The sequence below is a fragment of the Toxorhynchites rutilus genome, unplaced genomic scaffold, assembly GCF_029784135.1.
Source record: "Toxorhynchites rutilus septentrionalis strain SRP unplaced genomic scaffold, ASM2978413v1 HiC_scaffold_26, whole genome shotgun sequence".
Lineage (NCBI taxonomy): Eukaryota > Metazoa > Arthropoda > Insecta > Diptera > Culicidae > Toxorhynchites > Toxorhynchites rutilus.
In genome coordinates, this window is record NW_026599828.1 from 44728 (window position 1) to 65083 (window position 20356).

General features: G+C 38.0%; 3 protein-coding genes and 1 pseudogene across 3 annotated transcripts; all 4 read right to left on the reverse strand.

Moving 5' to 3' along the window:
* Positions 1–3510: 3510 nt before the first annotated feature.
* LOC129781898 (nuclear pore glycoprotein p62-like) lies at positions 3511–4420 on the reverse strand. Its single transcript, XM_055789406.1, has one exon. The coding sequence runs from the start codon at positions 3898–3900 to the stop codon at positions 3511–3513; it is 390 nt and encodes a 129-aa protein (XP_055645381.1). The 5' UTR covers positions 3901–4420.
* Positions 4421–7401: 2981 nt separating this feature from the next.
* On the reverse strand, positions 7402–7791 carry LOC129781887 (nuclear pore glycoprotein p62-like). Its single transcript, XM_055789397.1, has one exon. The coding sequence runs from the start codon at positions 7789–7791 to the stop codon at positions 7402–7404; it is 390 nt and encodes a 129-aa protein (XP_055645372.1).
* A 5979-nt stretch (positions 7792–13770) lies between these two features.
* LOC129781885 (nuclear pore glycoprotein p62-like) lies at positions 13771–14420 on the reverse strand (annotated as a pseudogene).
* A 568-nt stretch (positions 14421–14988) lies between these two features.
* On the reverse strand, positions 14989–15681 carry LOC129781891 (uncharacterized). The gene has a single exon (XM_055789399.1). It carries the CDS (start codon positions 15679–15681, stop codon positions 14989–14991), a length of 693 nt encoding a protein of 230 aa, XP_055645374.1.
* Between the last annotated feature and the right edge of the window lie 4675 nt (positions 15682–20356).

A 20356-nucleotide genomic window follows, 5' to 3' on the forward strand; every position in this document is an offset into this window, starting at 1 on the left:
ACTCGGCCTTCACCTTCTCGACAGCCTCATTGAGGGCAACTATTTTTTCGCCATTGCCCAACAAAAGTTTATCCCAAGCGTTCACCTGGGTTAGTAAAAAGCTTCTCCTGTTCCTCCAACTCGAGCGTCCATTTGTTTATGAATTCTTCCAACTGACAGAAGTTCAGCTGTGTACCGGATACCGAAGATGACTGAGTTGTTTGCGTGGTCGTTGTCAAATTTGCCGCCGACTGAGCTGCTGGATTTGAAGCGGTGAAACTTCCCAACGTTAATTGACCGGCTGCTGTAGATGCTGCTGTGACCGAAGTTGTAGCTGTAAGACCTGCACCGAAACTAAGTGTCGGAGCACTAGATGAGGTAGCAGCTGCAGCAGACGTGGTAGAGCCGGAACTCCGAATGTAGACGCGCCAAATCCGAAACCAGTACTGGCGGTCGTCACTGGATTGGTGGTGCCCATCGTTGGCGCAACGCTCGCAACCGGGTTACCGAAAGTAAAACTCATTCTGCTGCTAACAACAATTTTACGTGCGAAAACTGAACAGGACGAGACGCGAAACACGATGGAAGCAAAGGTAAACATATATTCTGACGTGACAGTTCTATAAACAATAATTTCCAATATCGTTCTTTCATATCGTTTCCAGATAATGCAAGCTTTTTAAATTTAGGGTTCCCAGAAAGAATCAAATCACAGACTTTATGAATGGCATTTGATTTATAACCAGATGGTGCAACGACTAAAATAATTATTTGAAATTCGTCTGAATTTTTCTCCAAATTTCACGGTTCAAGCTGGATGATTCGGATCAGGGCTAGTTATTTTCGAAGATAATAAATGTGATTGAATTTCATACATACACCTTTCACTTTCACTACAGTCATTTTCGGTGGATTAATTTCAACCTATCGGGGGGTGAAGTGGAAACTAAATGCAAGTGATTGAAGAATCTTGAACGAGAATGAATGAATATTATACGAGAATATTATAATGTCGAGATGTGGTAGAAGTTCTATTAAGTTTATAGTAAAAAGAAATTGTGAAGGATTCTAATTGAGCTTTTACAATTTCCTTTTACTATGAGCGTTCACTTATTAAGAAAACGTGAATGATTGAAAGTATTCATAACAATAAAAATCCATTCTGGGCGGGACGAAGTTAGGCGGGTCAGCTAGTGAACAATAAAATCCTGATGAAACGGTGAGTACAGATCGTTACCGACAACAAATGTAAAAAAGAGCGAATGTTGGAAAGTGTGAAAGTGGATGTGAGAAAGTGAGTAAAATGCTGAAAATAATAAACTGAGAATGTGAAAAAGTGGCAAAGTGCGAAAGTGAGAAAATAAGAATGAGATGAAGAGATGGGAATAAATTGAGAAAAAGATAAAAAGAGAAAGAAATAAAGAGAGAAAGATAAAGAGATAAAGAGATAAAACGATACAGAGATACAGAGATAAAGAGAGAAAGAGATAAATGAGGTGAAGAGATAAGGCGAAAAGAGATAAAGAGATGAAGAGATGAAGAGATGAAGAGATGAATAGATGAAGAGATAAAGAGATATAGAGATAAAGAAATAAAGAGATAAAGTGATAAAGAGATAAAGAGATAAAGAAATAAAAAGATAAAAGGATGAAGAGATCAAAAGACCAAGAGATGAACAGATAAAGTGATTAAGAGATAGAGAGATGAAGAGACCGGAAAAGTTGAAGAGAAAGAGAAAAAGAGAGATTTGATTGTTTTGAAAACAAAAAAAGCCGAATACAGCAGACAAAAAACCCTTCAAATGATATTTGCGTTTGGAGGGACTAGTGCAAATTATTATAATAAAACAAAATGGAATACATTTTTAAAGGTTTTATTTGAAATCAATCATATTTTTTCGACAATCAAGAATTGTTCTTGTTTAAGAATAGGGAAAAGCCTCTGTGAGTAGAACAATACAATATTCTTGCTCAGAAAGGCATAAAAACCCTATCATTTTTCGTTAAATGTTATTAAATTCAATTAAAAATTTAAATAGCAATGAATAAAAAATAAATTACTAAACCTAAAAACCTCAACGAGACTAAAAACTAAAAAACCTCAAAAAATCATCTAAAATCTTTATCTTTTTGAATAGGGAAAAGCCTCTGTGAGTAGAACAACGCAAATGTTCTCTCTCAAAAAAGCATAAAAACCCTATCATTTTTCGTAAAATGTTATATTTAATACAATTCCACTAAAACTACAATGCATTATAAAACATGATTTGATGCCTTTCATTTTGAAAAATTCAGTTGAAAAATTGAATAATAATAAATAAGTAATTAGTTAATAAACCCAAAAAACCCAAAAAAATCATCTAAAAATATAACAGGAGCTAAAATAAACTCTACAACACGTAACAAAAACAAAACATCCTTAATTATTAATTCTAAAAATAATTAAAAACCGCCCTCGCCACCACGCCTATCATGCACAACAATAAGCTAGAACAGCAACAATTTAGGAGACTCACTCCTTTCGTTGCCTTCAGCTTTTCATTCTCCTGTTTCAATTTTTCATTTTCGGCCCTAATATTCCAAAGACTTCTTTCAGCTTTCATCTTCCTGAATATGGCATCTTCGATTTCTGAAAAATTAGTTGGTTCCCAATCGAACACATCCTTGTCGTCAGCCCGAAGATATGTGTCATTGGGAACCAACGGCGGCGGCCTTTCATTCTCGATAAAATCCATGTTCGAATGAGCAATGCTCCAAAACCATACCTGGGGTCTATCGCTCGGCACAAGTGGTGGCGGAATTTCATCTTCGATCCAATCCACATCTGGATAGATGTACTTCTTATTGTGGGCTGGTTCGACTGGAAAGCGATCTTTTTTTGGTCCACCTCCATCTCCTCCTGCTTCCTGGTAGGCCCGAGAACTTTTGGGGCCTCCTAATCCTGTGGGAATCCTTGGCTTGAAGGTCATTTGCTTCATTTTCCTGGCTGAAGGTTATATTACTTGCTCTTTTCTTGTTGTTATAACCTTCAGTGAGCATTGTTATTCCATACACACAATGCTTGCTTTGATCGAATCAAAATGCAAGGAAAAAGCTTTCGGCCTACTTTTGCATTATTTTTCTTTCTGACATTATTATGTGTATGATTTTATATGGTGTAAAATGAAAAAATACTATTGACGAAAAATGTAACGAAAACGTTTTTGGTTTTGTTCGGTATTTTTCAATTGTTCAATGGTTTGAATAGTGTTCTAAAGGAAGGATATGTGTATTGTCAAATCAGAAAATTCAGCCGAAACCATTTGTGCCTCAGTAATTTATCTGCCAATGCTAAGGAAATATCCGGAATCGATGAACTTTTTGTGGCAAAACCCGCACTCGATTTTTTCCTCATCGGGGAGCACAAGCAAATGACGATCACTGTTGGAACAATGCTTATAATGTGGAATGTGCGTAACATCATTGAATGAAAAAGAAGAACATTAATTTCAACATTTACATATCTTTATTGAAATACCAACTATGTCGAGTTTTAATTGTCATAATTCAACCGAAATGATCGCTCGTTATCCTTCCTCAGTGTATCGTGCATTTTACCAATTTCCTCCAAACGGGAGGTTATGCTGGAGGTGGATGATTCAATCCATTGTAGAGAATTCATGTGAGCATTTAGTATCTTTCCAATCTGCACCAAAGGATCGCTCGGATCGGAGTATTTGTTCGACTCGTTTAAATGTTCAATCACTTCCTTGAGATCCTCGGACATTTGTTTGAGCTGCGAGTCTAATGTTTCCGCCATTGAATAAGTTTGGCCTCGTTCGATATCAACCTGAACGATTTTGGAAAGTTCCTCCTCGAGCGGTATAATACACTCCTCCAAATCGGTATGCTGAGCAGTGACGAATTCTAGCTCCTGCTCCATTGCATCTTACTCGGCCTTCACCTTCTCGACAGCCTCATTGAGGGCAACTATTTTTTCGCCATTGCCCAACAAAAGTTTATCCCAAGCGTTCACCTGGGTTAGTAAAAAGCTTCTCCTGTTCCTCCAACTCGAGCGTCCATTTGTTTATGAATTCTTCCAACTGACAGAAGTTCAGCTGTGTACCGGATACCGAAGATGACTGAGTTGTTTGCGTGGTCGTTGTCAAATTTGCCTCCGACTGAGCTGCTGGATTTGAAGCGGTGAAACTTCCCAACGTTAATTGACCGGCTGCTGTAGATGCTGCTGTGACCGAAGTTGTAGCTGTAAGACCTGCACCGAAACTAAGTGTCGGAGCACTAGATGAGGTAGCAGCTGCAGCAGACGTGGTAGAGCCGGAACTCCGAATGTAGACGCGCCAAATCCGAAACCAGTACTGGCGGTCGTCACTGGATTGGTGGTGCCCATCGTTGGCGCAACGCTCGCAACCGGGTTACCGAAAGTAAAACTCATTCTGCTGCTAACAACAATTTTACGTGCGAAAACTGAACAGGACGAGACGCGAAACACGATGGAAGCAAAGGTAAACATATATTCTGACGTGACAGTTCTATAAACAATAATTTCCAATGTCGTTCTTTCATATCGTTTCCAGATAATGCAAGCTTTTTAAATTTAGGGTTCCCAGAAAAAATCAAATCACAGACTTTATGAATGGCATTTGATTTATAACCAGATGGTGCAACGACTAAAATAATTATTTGAAATTCGTCTGAATTTTTCTCCAAATTTCACGGTTCAAGCTGGATGATTCGGATCAGAGCTAGTTATTTTCGAAGATAATAAATGTGATTGAATTTCATACATACACCTCCCACTTTCACTACAGTCATTTTCGGTGGATTAATTTCAACCTATCGGGGGGTGAAGTGGAAACTAAATGCAAGTGATTGAAGAATCTTGAACGAGAATGAATGAATATTATACGAGAATATTATAATGTCGAGATGTGGTAGAAGTTCTATTAAGTTTATAGTAAAAAGAAATTGTGAAGGATTCTAATTGAGCTTTTACAATTTCCTTTTACTATGAGCGTTCACTTATTAAGAAAACGTGAATGATTGAAAGTATTCATAACAATAAAAATCCATTCTGGGCGGGACGAAGTTAGGCGGGTCAGCTAGTGAACAATAAAATCCTGATGAAACGGTGAGTACAGATCGTTACCGACAACAAATGTAAAAAAGAGCGAATGTTGGAAAGTGTGAAAGTGGATGTGAGAAAGTGAGTAAAATGATGAAAATAATAAACTGAGAATGTGAAAAAGTGGCAAAGTGCGAAAGTGAGAAAATAAGAATGAGATGAAGAGATGGGAATAAATTGAGAAAAAGAGAAAAAGATAAAAAGAGAAAGAGATAAAGAGAGAAAGATAAAGAGATAAAGAGATAAAAAGATACAGAGATACAGAGATAAAGAGAGAAAGAGATAAATAGATAAAGAGATAAATGAGGTGAAGAGATAAGGCGAAAAGAGATAAAGAGATGAAGAGATGAATAGATGAAGAGATAAAGAGATATAGAGATAAAGTGATAAAGAGATAAAGAGATAAAGAAATAAAAAGATAAAAGGATAAAGAGATCAAAAGACCAAGAGATGAACAGATAAAGTGATTAAGAGATAGAGAGATGAAGAGACCGGAAAAGTTGAAGAGAAAGAGAAAAAGAGAGATTTGATTGTTTTGAAAACAAAAAAAGCCGAATACAGCTGACAAAAAACCCTTCAAATGATATTTGCGTTTGGAGGGACTAGTGCAAATTATTATAATAAAACAAAATGGAATACATTTTTAAAGGTTTTATTTGAAATCAATCATATTTTTTCGACAATCAAGAATTGTTCTTGTTTAAGAATAGGGAAAAGCCTCTGTGAGTAGAACAATACAATATTCTTTCTCAGAAAGGCATAAAAACCCTATCATTTTTCGTTAAATGTTATTAAATTCAATTAAAAATTTAAATAGCAATGAATAAAAAATAAATTACTAAACCTAAAAACCTCAACGAGACTAAAAACTAAAAAACCTCAAAAAATCATCTAAAATCTTTATCTTTTTGAATAGGGAAAAGCCTCTGTGAGTAGAACAACGCAAATGTTCTCTCTCAAAAAGGCATAAAAACCCTATCATTTTTCGTAAAATGTTATATTTAATACAATTCCACTAAAACTACAATACACTATAAAACATGATTTGATGCCTTTCATTTTGAAAAATTCAATTAAAAAATTGAATAATAATAAATAAGTAATTAGTTAATAAACCCAAAAAAATCATTTAAAAATATAACAGGAGCTAAAATAAACTCTACAACACGTAACAAAAACAAAACATCCTTAATTATTAATTCTAAAAATAATTAAAAACCGCCCTCGCCACCACGTCTATCATGCACAACAATAAGCTAGAACAGCAACAATTTAGGAGACTCACTCCTTTCGTTGCCTTCAGCTTTTCATTCTCCTGTTTCAATTTTTCATTTTCGGCCCTAATATTCCAAAGACTTCTTTCAGCTTTCATCTTCCTGAATATGGCATCTTCGATTTCTGAAAAATTAGTTGGTTCCCAATCGAACACATCCTCGTCGTCAGCCCGAAGATATGTGTAATTGGGAACCAACGGCGGCGGCCTTTCATTCTCGATAAAATTCATGTTCGAATGAGCAATGTTCCAAAACCATACCTGGGGTCTATCGCTCGGCACAAGTGGTGGCGGAATTTCATCTTCGATCCAATCCACATCTGGATAGATGTACTTCTTATTGTGGGCTGGTTCGACTGGAAAGCGATCTTTTTTTGGTCCACCTCCATCTCCTCCTGCTTCCTGGTAGGCCCGAGAACTTTTGGGGCCTCCTAATCCTGTGGGAATCCTTGGCTTGAAGGTCATTTGCTTCATTTTCCTGGCTGAAGGTTATATTACTTGCTCTTTTCTTGTTGTTATAACCTTCAGTGAGCATTGTTATTCCATACACACAATGCTTGCTTTGATCGAATCAAAATGCAAGGAAAAAGCTTTCGGCCTACTTTTGCATTATTTTTCTTTCTGACATTATTATGTGTATGATTTTATATGGTGTAAAATGAAAAAATACTATTGACGAAAAATGTAACGAAAACGTTTTTGGTTTTGTTCGGTATTTTTCAATTGTTCAATAGTTTGAAAAGTGTTCTAAAGGAAGGATATGTGTATTGTCAAATCAGAAAATTCGGCCGAAACCATTTGTGCCTCAGTAATTTATCTGCCAATGCTAAGGAAATATCCGGAATCGATGAACTTTTTGTGGCAAAACTCGCACTCGATTTTTTCCTCATCGGGGAGCACAAGCAAATGACGATCACTGTTGGAACAATGCTTATAATGTGGAATGTGCGTAACATCATTGAATGAAAAAGAAGAACATTAATTTCAACATTTACATATCTTTATTGAAATACCAACTATGTCGAGTTTTAATTGTCATAATTCAACCGAAATGATCGCTCGTTATCCTTCCTCAGTGTATCGTGCATTTTACCAATTTCCTCCAAACGGGTGGTTATGCTGGAGGTGGATGATTCAATCCATTGTAGAGAATTCATGTGAGCATTTAGTATCTTTCCAATCTGCACCAAAGGATCGCTCGGATCGGAGTATTTGTTCGACTCGTTTATATGTTCAATCACTTCCTTGAGATCCTCGGACATTTGTTTGAGCTGCGAGTCTAATGTTTCCGCCATTGAGTAAGTTTGGCCTCGTTCGATATCAACCTGAACGATTTTGGAAAGTTCCTCCTCGAGCGGTATAATACACTCCTCCAAATCGGTATGCTGAGCAGTGACGAATTCTAGGTCCTGCTCCATTGCATCTTACTCGGCCTTCACCTTCTCGACAGCCTCATTGAGGGCAACTATTTTTTCGCCATTGCCCAACAAAAGTTTATCCCAAGCGTTCACCTGGGTTAGTAAAAAGCTTCTCCTGTTCCTCCAACTCGAGCATCCATTTGTTTATGAATTCTTCCAACTGACAGAAGTTCAGCTGTGTACCGGATACCGAAGATGACTGAGTTGTTTGCGTGGTCGTTGTCAAATTTGCCGCCGACTGAGCTGCTGGATTTGAAGCGGTGAAACTTCCCAACGTTAATTGACCGGCTGCTGTAGATGCTGCTGTGACCGAAGTTGTTGCTGTAAGACCTGCTCCGAAACTAAGTGTCGGAGCACTAGATGAGGTAGCAGCTGCAGCAGACGTGGTAGAGCCGGAAGATAAAGAAATAAAGAGATAAAGTGATAAAGAGATAAAGAAATAAAAAGATAAAAGGATAAAGAGATCAAAAGACCAAGAGATGAACAGATAAAGTGATTAAGAGATAGAGAGAGGTCTCTTCATCTCTCTATCAAGTTGAAGTTAAGTTGAAGTCAAGTTAAGTTGAAGAGAAAGAGAAAAAGAGAGATTTGATTGTTTTGAAAACAAAAAAAGCCGAATACAGCAGACAAAAAACCCTTCAAATGATATTTGCGTTTGGAGGGACTAGTGCAAATTATTATAATAAAACAAAATGGAATACATTTTTAAAGGTTTTATTTGAAATCAATCATATTTTTTCGACAATCAAGAATTGTTCTTGTTTAAGAATAGGGAAAAGCCTCTGTGAGTAGAACAATACAATATTCTTTCTCAGAAAGGCATAAAAACCCTATCATTTTTCGTTAAATGTTATTAAATTCAATTAAAAATTTAAATAGCAATGAATAAAAAATAAATTACTAAACCTAAAAACCTCAACGAGACTAAAAACTAAAAAACCTCAAAAAATCATCTAAAATCTTTATCTTTTTGGATAGGGAAAAGCCTCTGTGAGTAGAACAACGCAAATGTTCTCTCTCAAAAAGGCATAAAAACCCTATCATTTTTCGTAAAATGTTATATTTCCATGTTACAATTCCACTAAAACTACAATACACTATAAAACATGATTTGATGCCTTTCATTTTGAAAAATTCAATTAAAAAATTGAATAATAATAAATAAGTAATTAGTTAATAAACCCAAAAAACCCAAAAAATTCATTTAAAAATATAACAGGAGCTAAAATAAACTCTACAACACGTAACAAAAACAAAACATCCTTAATTATTAATTCTAAAAATAATTGAAAACCGCCCTCGCCACCACGCCTATCATGCACAACAATAAGCTAGAACAGCAACAATTTAGGAGACTCACTCCTTTCGTTGCCTTCAGCTTTTCATTCTCCTGTTTCAATTTTTCATTTTCGGCCCTAATATTCCAAAGACTTCTTTCAGCTTTCATCTTCCTGAATATGGCATCTTCGATTTCTGAAAAATTAGTTGGTTCCCAATCGAACACATCCTCGTCGTCAGCCCGAAGATATGTGTCATTGGGAACCAACGGCGGCGGCCTTTCATTCTCGATAAAATTCATGTTCGAATGAGCAATGCTCCAAAACCATACCTGGGGTCTATCGCTCGGCACAAGTGGTGGCGGAATTTCATCTTCGATCCAATCCACATCTGGATAGATGTACTTCTTATTGTGGGCTGGTTCGACTGGAAAGCGATCTTTTTTTGGTCCACCTCCATCTCCTCCTGCTTCCTGGTAGGCCCGAGAACTTTTGGGGCCTCCTAATCCTGTGGGAATCCTTGGCTTGAAGGTCATTTGCTTCATTTTCCTGGCTGAAGGTTATATTACTTGCTCTTTTCTTGTTGTTATAACCTTCAGTGAGCATTGTTATTCCATACACACAATGCTTGCTTTGATCGAATCAAAATGCAAGGAAAAAGCTTTCGGCCTACTTTTGCATTATTTTTCTTTCTGACATTATTATGTGTATGATTTTATATGGTGTAAAATGAAAAAATACTATTGACGAAAAATGTAACGAAAACGTTTTTGGTTTTGTTCGGTATTTTTCAATGGTTTGAAAAGTGTTCTAAAGGAAGGATATGTGTATTGTCAAATCAGAAAATTCGGCCGAAACCATTTGTGCCTCAGTAATTTATCTGCCAATGCTAAGGAAATATCCGGAATCGATGAACTTTTTGTGGCAAAACTCGCACTCGATTTTTTCCTCATCGGGGAGCACAAGCAAATGACGATCACTGTTGGAACAATGCTTATAATGTGGAATGTGCGTAACATCATTGAATGAAAAAGAAGAACATTAATTTCAACATTTACATATCTTTATTGAAATACCAACTATGTCGAGTTTTAATTGTCATAATTCAACCGAAATGATCGCTCGTTATCCTTCCTCAGTGTATCATGCATTTTACCAATTTCCTCCAAACGGGTGGTTATGCTGGAGGTGGATGATTCAATCCATTGTAGAGAATTCATGTGAGCATTTAGTATCTTTCCAATCTGCACCAAAGGATCGCTCGGATCGGAGTATTTGTTCGACTCGATATCAGTTTCGTAAGTTTCGATATCAACCTGAACGATTTTGGAAAGTTCCTCCTCGAGCGGTATAATACACTCCTCCAAATCGCTGTGTACCGGATACCGAAGATGACTGAGTTGTTTGCGTGGTCGTTGTCAAATTTGCCGCCGGCTGAGCTGCTGGATTTGAAACGGTGAAACTTCCCAACGTTAATTGACCGGCTGCTGTAGATGCTGCTGTGACCGAAGTTGTAGCTGTAAAACCTGCACCGAAACTAAGTGTCGGAGCACTAGATGAGGTAGCAGCTGCAGCAGACGTGGTAGAGCCGGAACTCCGAATGTAGACGCGCCAAATCCGAAACCAGTACTGGCGGTCGTCACTGGATTGGTGGTGCCCATCGTTGGCGCAACGCTCGCAACCGGGTTACCGAAAGTAAAACTCATTTTGCTGCTAACAACAATTTTACGTGAGAAAACTGAACAGGACGAGACGCGAAACACGATGGAAGCAAAGGTAAACATATATTCTGACGTGACAATTCTATAAACAATAATTTCCAATATCGTTCTTTCATATCGTTTCCAGATAATGCAAGCTTTTAAAATTTAGGGTTCCCAGAAAGAATCAAATCACAGACTTTATGAATGGCATTTGATTTATAACCAGATGGTGCAACGACTAAAATAATTATTCGAAATTCGTCTGAATTTTTCTCCAAATTTCACGGTTCAAGCTGGATGATTCGGATCAGGGCTAGTTATTTTCGAAGATAATAAATGTGATTGAATTTCATACATACACCTCCCACTTTCACTACAGTCATTTTCGGTGGATTAATTTCAACCTATCGGGGGGTGAAGTGGAAACTAAATGCAAGTGATTGAAGAATCTTGAACGAGAATGAATGAATATTATACGAGAATATTATAATGTCGAGATGTGGTAGAAGTTCTATTAAGTTTATAGTAAAAAGAAATTGTGAAGGATTCTAATTGAGCTTTTACAATTTCCTTTTACTATGAGCGTTCACTTATTAAGAAAACGTGAATGATTGAAAGTATTCATAACAATAAAAATCCATTCTGGGCGGGACGAAGTTAGGCGGGTCAGCTAGTGAACAATAAAATCCTGATGAAACGGTGAGTACAGATCGTTACCGACAACAAATGTAAAAAAGAGCGAATGTTGGAAAGTGTGAAAGTGGATGTGAGAAAGTGAGTAAAATGATGAAAATAATAAACTGAGAATGTGAAAAAGTGGCAAAGTGCGAAAGTGAGAAAATAAGAATGAGATGAAGAGATGGGAATAAATTGAGAAAAAGAGAAAAAGATAAAAAGAGAAATAGATAAAGAGAGAAAGATAAAGAGATAAAAAGATGCAGAGATACAGAGATAAAGAGAGAAAGAGATAAATAGATAAAGAGATAAATGAGGTGAAGAGATAAGGCGAAAAGAGATAAAGAGATGAATAGATGAAGAGATAAAGAGATATAGAGATAAAGAAATAAAGAGATAAAGTGATAAAGAGATAAAGAGATAAAGAAATAAAAAGATAAAAGGATAAAGAGATCAAAAGACCAAGAGATGAACAGATAAAGTGATTAAGAGATAGAGAGATGAAGAGACCGGAAAAGTTGAAGAGAAAGAGAAAAAGAGAGATTTGATTGTTTTGAAAACAAAAAAAGCCGAATACAGCAGACAAAAAACCCTTCAAATGATATTTGCGCTTGGAGGGACTAGTGCAAATTATTATAATAAAACAAAATGGAATACATTTTTAAAGGTTTTATTTGAAATCAATCATATTTTTTCGACAATCAAGAATTGTTCTTGTTTAAGAACAGGGAAAAGCCTCTGTGAGTAGAACAATACAATATTCTTTCTCAGAAAGGCATAAAAACCCTATCATTTTTCGTTAAATGTTATTAAATTCAATTAAAAATTTAAATAGCAATGAATAAAAAATAAATTACTAAACCTAAAAACCTCAACGAGACTAAAAACTAAAAAACCTCAAAAATTCATCTAAAATCTTTATCTTTTTGAATAGGGAAAAGCCTCTGTGAGTAGAACAACGCAAATGTTCTCTCTCAAAAAGGCATAAAAACCCTATCATTTTTCGTAAAATGTTATATTTAATACAATTCCACTAAAACTACAATGCATTATAAAACATGATTTGATTTTTCATTTTGAAAAATTCAATTAAAAAATTGAATAATAATAAATAAGTAATTAGTTAATAAACCCAAAAAACCCAAAAAAATCATCTAAAAATATAACAGGATCTAAAATAAACTCTACAACACGTAACAAAAACAAAACATCCTTAATTATTAATTCTAAAAATAATTAAAAACCGCCCTCGCCACCACGCCTATCATGCACAACAATAAGCTAGAACAGCAACAATTTAGGAGACTCACTCCTTTCGTTGCCTTCAGCTTTTCATTCTCCTGTTTCAATTTTTCATTTTCGGCCCTAATATTCCAAAGACTTCTTTCAGCTTTCATCTTCCTGAATATGGCATCTTCGATTTCTGAAAAATTAGTTGGTTCCCAATCGAACACATCCTCGTCGTCAGCCCGAAGATATGTGTCATTGGGAACCAACGGCGGCGGCCTTTCATTCTCGATAAAATCCATGTTCGAATGAGCAATGCTCCAAAACCATACCTGGGGTCTATCGCTCGGCACAAGTGGTGGCGGAATTTCATCTTCGATCCAATCCACATCTGGATAGATGTACTTCTTATTGTGGGCTGGTTCGACTGGAAAGCGATCTTTTTTTGGTCCACCTCCATCTCCTCCTGCTTCCTGGTAGGCCCGAGAACTTTTGGGGCCTCCTAATCCTGTGGGAATCCTTGGCTTGAAGGTCATTTGCTTCATTTTCCTGGCTGAAGGTTATATTACTTGCTCTTTTCTTGTTGTTATAACCTTCAGTGAGCATTGTTATTCCATACACACAATGCTTGCTTTGATCGAATCAAAATGCAAGGAAAAAGCTTTCGGCCTACTTTTGCATTATTTTTCTTTCTGACATTATGTGTATGATTTTATATGGTGTAAAATAAAAAAAATACTATTGACGAAAAATGTAACGAAAACGTTTTTGGTTTTGTTCGGTATTTTTCAATTGTTCAATGGTTTGAAAAGTGTTCTAAAGGAAGGATATGTGTATTGTCAAATCAGAAAATTCGGCCGAAACCATTTGTGCCTCAGTAATTTATCTGCCAATGCTAAGGAAATATCCGGAATCGATGAACTTTTTGTGGCAAAACTCGCACTCGATTTTTTCCTCATCGGGGAGCACAAGCAAATGACGATCACTGTTGGAACAATGCTTATAATGTGGAATGTGCGTAACATCATTGAATGAAAAAGAAGAACATTAATTTCAACATTTACATATCTTTATTGAAATACCAACTATGTCGAGTTTTAATTGTCATAATACAACCGAAATGATCGCTCGTTATCCTTCCTCAGTGTATCGTGCATTTTACCAATTTCCTCCAAACGGGTGGTTATGCTGGAGGTGGATGATTCAATCCATTGTAGAGAATTCATGTGAGCATTTAGTATCTTTCCAATCTGCACCAAAGGATCGCTCGGATCGGAGTATTTGTTCGACTCGTTTAAATGTTCACTTCCTTGAGATCCTCGGACATTTGTTTGAGCTGCGAGTCTAATGTTTCCGCCATTGAATAAGTTTGGCCTCGTTCGATATCAACCTGAACGATTTTGGAAAGTTCCTCCTCGAGCGGTATATACACTCCTCCAAATCGGTATGCTGAGCAGTGACGAATTCTAGCTCCTGCTCCATTGCATCTTACTCGGCCTTCACCTTCTCGACAGCCTCATTGAGGGCAACTATTTTTTCGCCATTGCCCAACAAAAGTTTATCCCAAGCGTTCACCTGGGTTAGTAAAAAGCTTCTCCTGTTCCTCCAACTCGAGCGTCCATTTGTTTATGAATTCTTCCAACTGACAGAAGTTCAGCTGTGTACCGGATACCGAAGATGACTGAGTTGTTTGCGTGGTCGTTGTCAAATTTGCCGCCGACTGAGCTGCTGGATTTGAAGCGGTGAAACTTCCGAACGTTAATTGACCGGCTGCTGTAGATGCTGCTGTGACCGAAGTTGTAGCTGTAAGACCTGCACCGAAACTAAGTGTCGGAGCACTAGATGAGGTAGCAGCTGCAGCAGACGTGGTAGAGCCGGAACTCCGAATGTAGACGCGCCAAATCCGAAACCAGTACTGGCGGTCGTCACTGGATTGGTGGTGCCCATCGTTGGCGCAACGCTCGCAACCGGGTTACCGAAAGTAAAACTCATTTTGCTGCTAACAACAATTTTACGTGCGAAAACTGAACAGGACGAGACGCGAAACACGATGGAAGCAAAGGTAAACATATATTCTGACGTGACAGTTCTATAAACAATATATTGAGAATGTTCTGGAACACGAAAGAAAGACCGAATAAACTTCTATTAACGCTTTATTAGAACGAAGGTGTTAACTGCACGAAGTGCTTACATGGAGTGAATAAAAAGTAAACGTGTCTCTTCCGTTACACTGTTTGTTTGTTTGCTTGACAACCTGCGTTGCTATCCAGTGTAACCAGAATAGCCGATTGCTACTTCGATGACACCCCCTCTCAATCCGCTATTCCGAGACGGCGTCCAAGTTGTTCTAGACGATAGTGTTCCATCGGCTTGGTGAAGAAATCAGCCAGTTGATTTTCGGTTCGCACATGTTCAATCTTCACGCTGCCATTGGAAATGTGATCCCGTATGAAATGATGCTTCACATCAATATGCTTAGAGCGTTTCGATTCACAGTTCTTGGCCATCCCGATACAACCTTGGTTGTCCTCGTAGATTGTGACTGGAACACTGGAGCTCTTCAATTTCAGATCGTCGAGAATCCCAGAGAGCCAAACTGCTTCCGATACTGACGAGCTGAGTGCGATGTATTCAGCCTCGTATGACGACGTTGCCACCGTTGCTTGCTTTTTGCTTGACCAGCTTACGAGATTGCCAAACACGAAAAAGGCAAAGCCACTTACTGATTTACGATCATCGGCGTCTGAGGCCCAATCCGCATCGACGTAGCCTACCAACGGTTCAGCAGAGCTCTGTCGATTGAATAATAAACCTTTGGCTTTCGTCCCTTTGATGTAGCGAACTACTCTCTTCAAGCTTTGCCAATGCTGTGCGGTTGCCTTCTGCTGGAACCGTCCTAAGAAACCCACGGAATAACATATGTCCGGCCTAGTACACAGCATCACGTACATCAACGACCCGAGCTTCCTCACTAGTCCATCGAATTCAACCAAATGACTTCGCATGTCACTTCCTTCTTTCATCCGGAGCCTTGCCAGTTGCTTTATCATCAGCTACTTCCCCCTCTTGGTCGTACGGGAAATTCATCACCAATGAGTCATCATCAACAGGCTTTACCTGGGCATACGGAAACGTTCCTTCGTCGAATTTCACGTCACGAGCAATGCTTATTTTACGCGCTTGCATGTTCCAGAGCCTATATCCATTCGGTGCATATCCGATCATGATCATCTCACGGCTCTTCGGATCCAACTTCTTCCTTTGTTGATTTGGAATCCATGCGAAACATCGACACCCGAACACTCGTAACTTCTCCAAACTTGGCTTGGAACCGAACCATCTCTCAGCCGGAGAAATTCCAACAGGCAGAGCAGCCGTGGGACTTCGGTTCAATAAATACACACACGCTAACGCTGCCTCGGACCATAGATCTTTCGGTGCACTTGAGTCGATTAGCACAGTCCGAATTCTTTCAACCAATGTCCTATTGAATCTCTCAGCGACTCCGTTCTGCTGTGGCGTGTAAGCAACAGTAACGTCAAGCTGTATTCCTTTTTTCTTGTAAAATTCCATTTGAGCATTAGAGCAGTATTCACGTCCCTGATCAACAGTCATTCTCGAAATCGACAGACCGAATGCTGCCGACACACTGGCTTCATATTCACGGAATTTTTCGAATACGTCGGATTTCTTCCTCAGAAGGTAGATCATCGCAAAATGGCTGTAGTCGTCGATGAATGAAACGATGTACCTAGACCCGTCCCAAGCTGGAGGGTCTATGGGACCACACACATCGGAATGAATACGTTCCAGGGGCCGACTCGCACGGCTACGATATCCACTAAACGGCTCACGACATTGCTTGCCTTTTACACAAGCTTCACAGAAACCAACCGATTCATCTTTCTTGACGTCACCCAGCATCCCTTCTTTTATCATTGTGTCCATTCCGTGCTGGCTAATATGACCGAGTCGACGGTGCCATAATTTGCTCGGCTTCGTATCACAAACTTTTGCGCACTTGGTTTCAAGCATCAGCACTATTTCATACAAACTGCCGACTAACTTACCAGTCGCCAAAAGTTCATCACCTTTCTTCAAGAGGGCCTTGTTTCCGGAAAATGCTACATCAATGCCAGCTCCTGCCAGTTTCTTCACCGACATTAAATTTTCCCTCAGATCCGGCACGAACAGGACATCCTTCATGTTAAACAGGACTCCTTTGTTACTCGTCGCGTCGATTTTTCCAATTGTCTTAGCAATCATTGCTTGACCTTCTTTCGCCACTCTAATTTCGATGGGACACACCAGCGTTTGGAAAGATGAAAATAACCATTTGTCACTCACCAAGTGATCGCTGCAGCCGGAATCCAACTTGAATGCCACTTTGTTGGTTCTACCATGAGTCGAATTTGCCGCATCTGCCATGAAGCTTACTGCGCTCTTCTTAACACAGTTTGCCTCGCCTTTGCCATGTCCGTTGCTATGACTGTTGCTACGACCATCGTTTTTGTTACCGTTGCCATGACTACGTTGTTTGCAGTCTTTTTTCATGTGCCCACGCATGCCGCATTTGTGGCACTTTCCGAAAAATTTGCTTCCAGAAAACGCAGCTGAATTAACCTCACTGTGTTCATCTTGACGGTCCGACCGTTTAGATTCCTCTGCCAGTAGCCTTTGCTTCACTAAATCAAGAGTTAAATCCTGCTCACTCACGTTCTCCAACGCTGTCACCAATGGATCAAACGAATCCGGAAGGGTCAAGAAGAGTTGTGAAACCAGATCGCCTTCCGCCAGAGTTGCACCGGCCGTTTTGAGCTTCCTCACTAGTCCATCGAATTCAACCAAATGACTTCGCATGTCACTTCCTTCTTTCATCCGGAGCCTTGCCAGTTGCTTCCTTATCAGCGTTTGACTCGCCACGGACTTTTTCGCGTACGTTGCCTCGAGACTTTCCCACATCTCCTTCGTAGTTTTCTTTTCGCGTACTACTTCCAAGCACTCATCCGAAATACAGCTCACCAGCATCGATTTTCCTTTCCGGTCCAATTCGTCAAATTTCGCACGCTCAGCTGCTACTTCCGGGGCCACCCCGGTGAGCACTTCTGATACGCCAGCGGCTTCAAGAAACAGCTTCACTCGGTAACTCCAATTCTGAAATTCGCTTCCATTTCCACGGAACTGCGGAATTCCATTCGTCAACTCTTTCTGTGATGGGCCCATAACCTATTGAGAATGTTCTGGAACACGAAAGAAAGACCGAATAAACTTCTATTAACGCTTTATTAGAACGAAGGTGTTAACTGCACGAAGTGCTTACATGGAGTGAATAAAAAGTAAACGTGTCTCTTCCGTTACACTGTTTGTTTGTTTGCTTGACAACCTGCGTTGCTATCCAGTGTAACCAGAATAGCCGATTGCTACTTCGATGACACAATAATTTCCAATGTCGTTCTTTCATATCGTTTCCAGATAATGCAAGCTTTTTAAATTTAGGGTTCCCAGAAAGAATCAAATCACAGACTTTATGAATGGCATTTGATTTATAACCAGATGGTGCAACGACTAAAATAATTATTTGAAATTCGTCTGAATTTTTCTCCAAATTTCACGGTTCAAGCTGGATGATTCGGATCAGGGCTAGTTATTTTCGAAGATAATAAATGTGATTGAATTTCATACATACACCTTTCACTTTCACTACAGTCATTTTCGGTGGATTAATTTCAACCTATCGGGGGGTGAAGTGGAAACTAAATGCAAGTGATTGAAGAATCTTGAACGAGAATGAATGAATATTATACGAGAATATTATAATGTCGAGATGTGGTAGAAGTTCTATTAAGTTTATAGTAAAAAGAAATTGTGAAGGATTCTAATTGAGCTTTTACAATTTCCTTTTACTATGAGCGTTCACTTATTAAGAAAACGTGAATGATTGAAAGTATTCATAACAATAAAAATCCATTCTGGGCGGGACGAAGTTAGGCGGGTCAGCTAGTGAACAATAAAATCCTGATGAAACGGTGAGTACAGATCGTTACCGACAACAAATGTAAAAAAGAGCGAATGTTGGAAAGTGTGAAAGTGGATGTGAGAAAGTGAGTAAAATGATGAAAATAATAAACTGAGAATGTGAAAAAGTGGCAAAGTGCGAAAGTGAGAAAATAAGAATGAGATGAAGAGATGGGAATAAATTGAGAAAAAGAGAAAAAGATAAAAAGAGAAATAGATAAAGAGAGAAAGATAAAGAGATAAAAAGATGCAGAGATACAGAGATAAAGAGAGAAAGAGATAAATAGATAAAGAGATAAATGAGGTGAAGAGATAAGGCGAAAAGAGATAAAGAGATGAAGAGATGAATAGATGAAGAGATAAAGAGATATAGAGATAAAGAAATAAAGAGATAAAGTGATAAAGAGATAAAGAGATAAAGAAATAAAAAGATAAAAGGATAAAGAGATCAAAAGACCAAGAGATGAACAGATAAAGTGATTAAGAGATAGAGAGATGAAGAGACCGGAAAAGTTGAAGAGAAAGAGAAAAAGAGAGATTTGATTGTTTTGAAAACAAAAAAAGCCGAATACAGCAGACAAAAAACCCTTCAAATGATATTTGCGCTTGGAGGGACTAGTGCAAATTATTATAATAAAACAAAATGGAATACATTTTTAAAGGTTTTATTTGAAATCAATCATATTTTTTCGACAATCAAGAATTGTTCTTGTTTAAGAACAGGGAAAAGCCTCTGTGAGTAGAACAATACAATATTCTTTCTCAGAAAGGCATAAAAACCCTATCATTTTTCGTTAAATGTTATTAAATTCAATTAAAAATTTAAATAGCAATGAATAAAAAATAAATTACTAAACCTAAAAACCTCAACGAGACTAAAAACTAAAAAACCTCAAAAATTCATCTAAAATCTTTATCTTTTTGAATAGGGAAAAGCCTCTGTGAGTAGAACAACGCAAATGTTCTCTCTCAAAAAGGCATAAAAACCCTATCATTTTTCGTAAAATGTTATATTTAATACAATTCCACTAAAACTACAATGCATTATAAAACATGATTTGATTTTTCATTTTGAAAAATTCAATTAAAAAATTGAATAATAATAAATAAGTAATTAGTTAATAAACCCAAAAAACCCAAAAAAATCATCTAAAAATATAACAGGATCTAAAATAAACTCTACAACACGTAACAAAAACAAAACATCCTTAATTATTAATTCTAAAAATAATTAAAAACCGCCCTCGCCACCACGCCTATCATGCACAACAATAAGCTAGAACAGCAACAATTTAGGAGACTCACTCCTTTCGTTGCCTTCAGCTTTTCATTCTCCTGTTTCAATTTTTCATTTTCGGCCCTAATATTCCAAAGACTTCTTTCAGCTTTCATCTTCCTGAATATGGCATCTTCGATTTCTGAAAAATTAGTTGGTTCCCAATCGAACACATCCTCGTCGTCAGCCCGAAGATATGTGTCATTGGGAACCAACGGCGGCGGCCTTTCATTCTCGATAAAATCCATGTTCGAATGAGCAATGCTCCAAAACCATACCTGGAGTCTATCGCTCGGCACAAGTGGTGGCGGAATTTCATCTTCGATCCAATCCACATCTGGATAGATGTACTTCTTATTGTGGGCTGGTTCGACTGGAAAGCGATCTTT

Coding starts and splice junctions, on each gene's coding strand:
- LOC129781898 (XM_055789406.1), bottom strand. CDS start 3,900: ATGGAGCAGGAGCTAGAATTCGTCACTGCTCAGCATACCGATTTGGAG.
- LOC129781887 (XM_055789397.1), bottom strand. CDS start 7,791: ATGGAGCAGGACCTAGAATTCGTCACTGCTCAGCATACCGATTTGGAG.
- LOC129781891 (XM_055789399.1), bottom strand. CDS start 15,681: ATGCGAAGTCATTTGGTTGAATTCGATGGACTAGTGAGGAAGCTCGGG.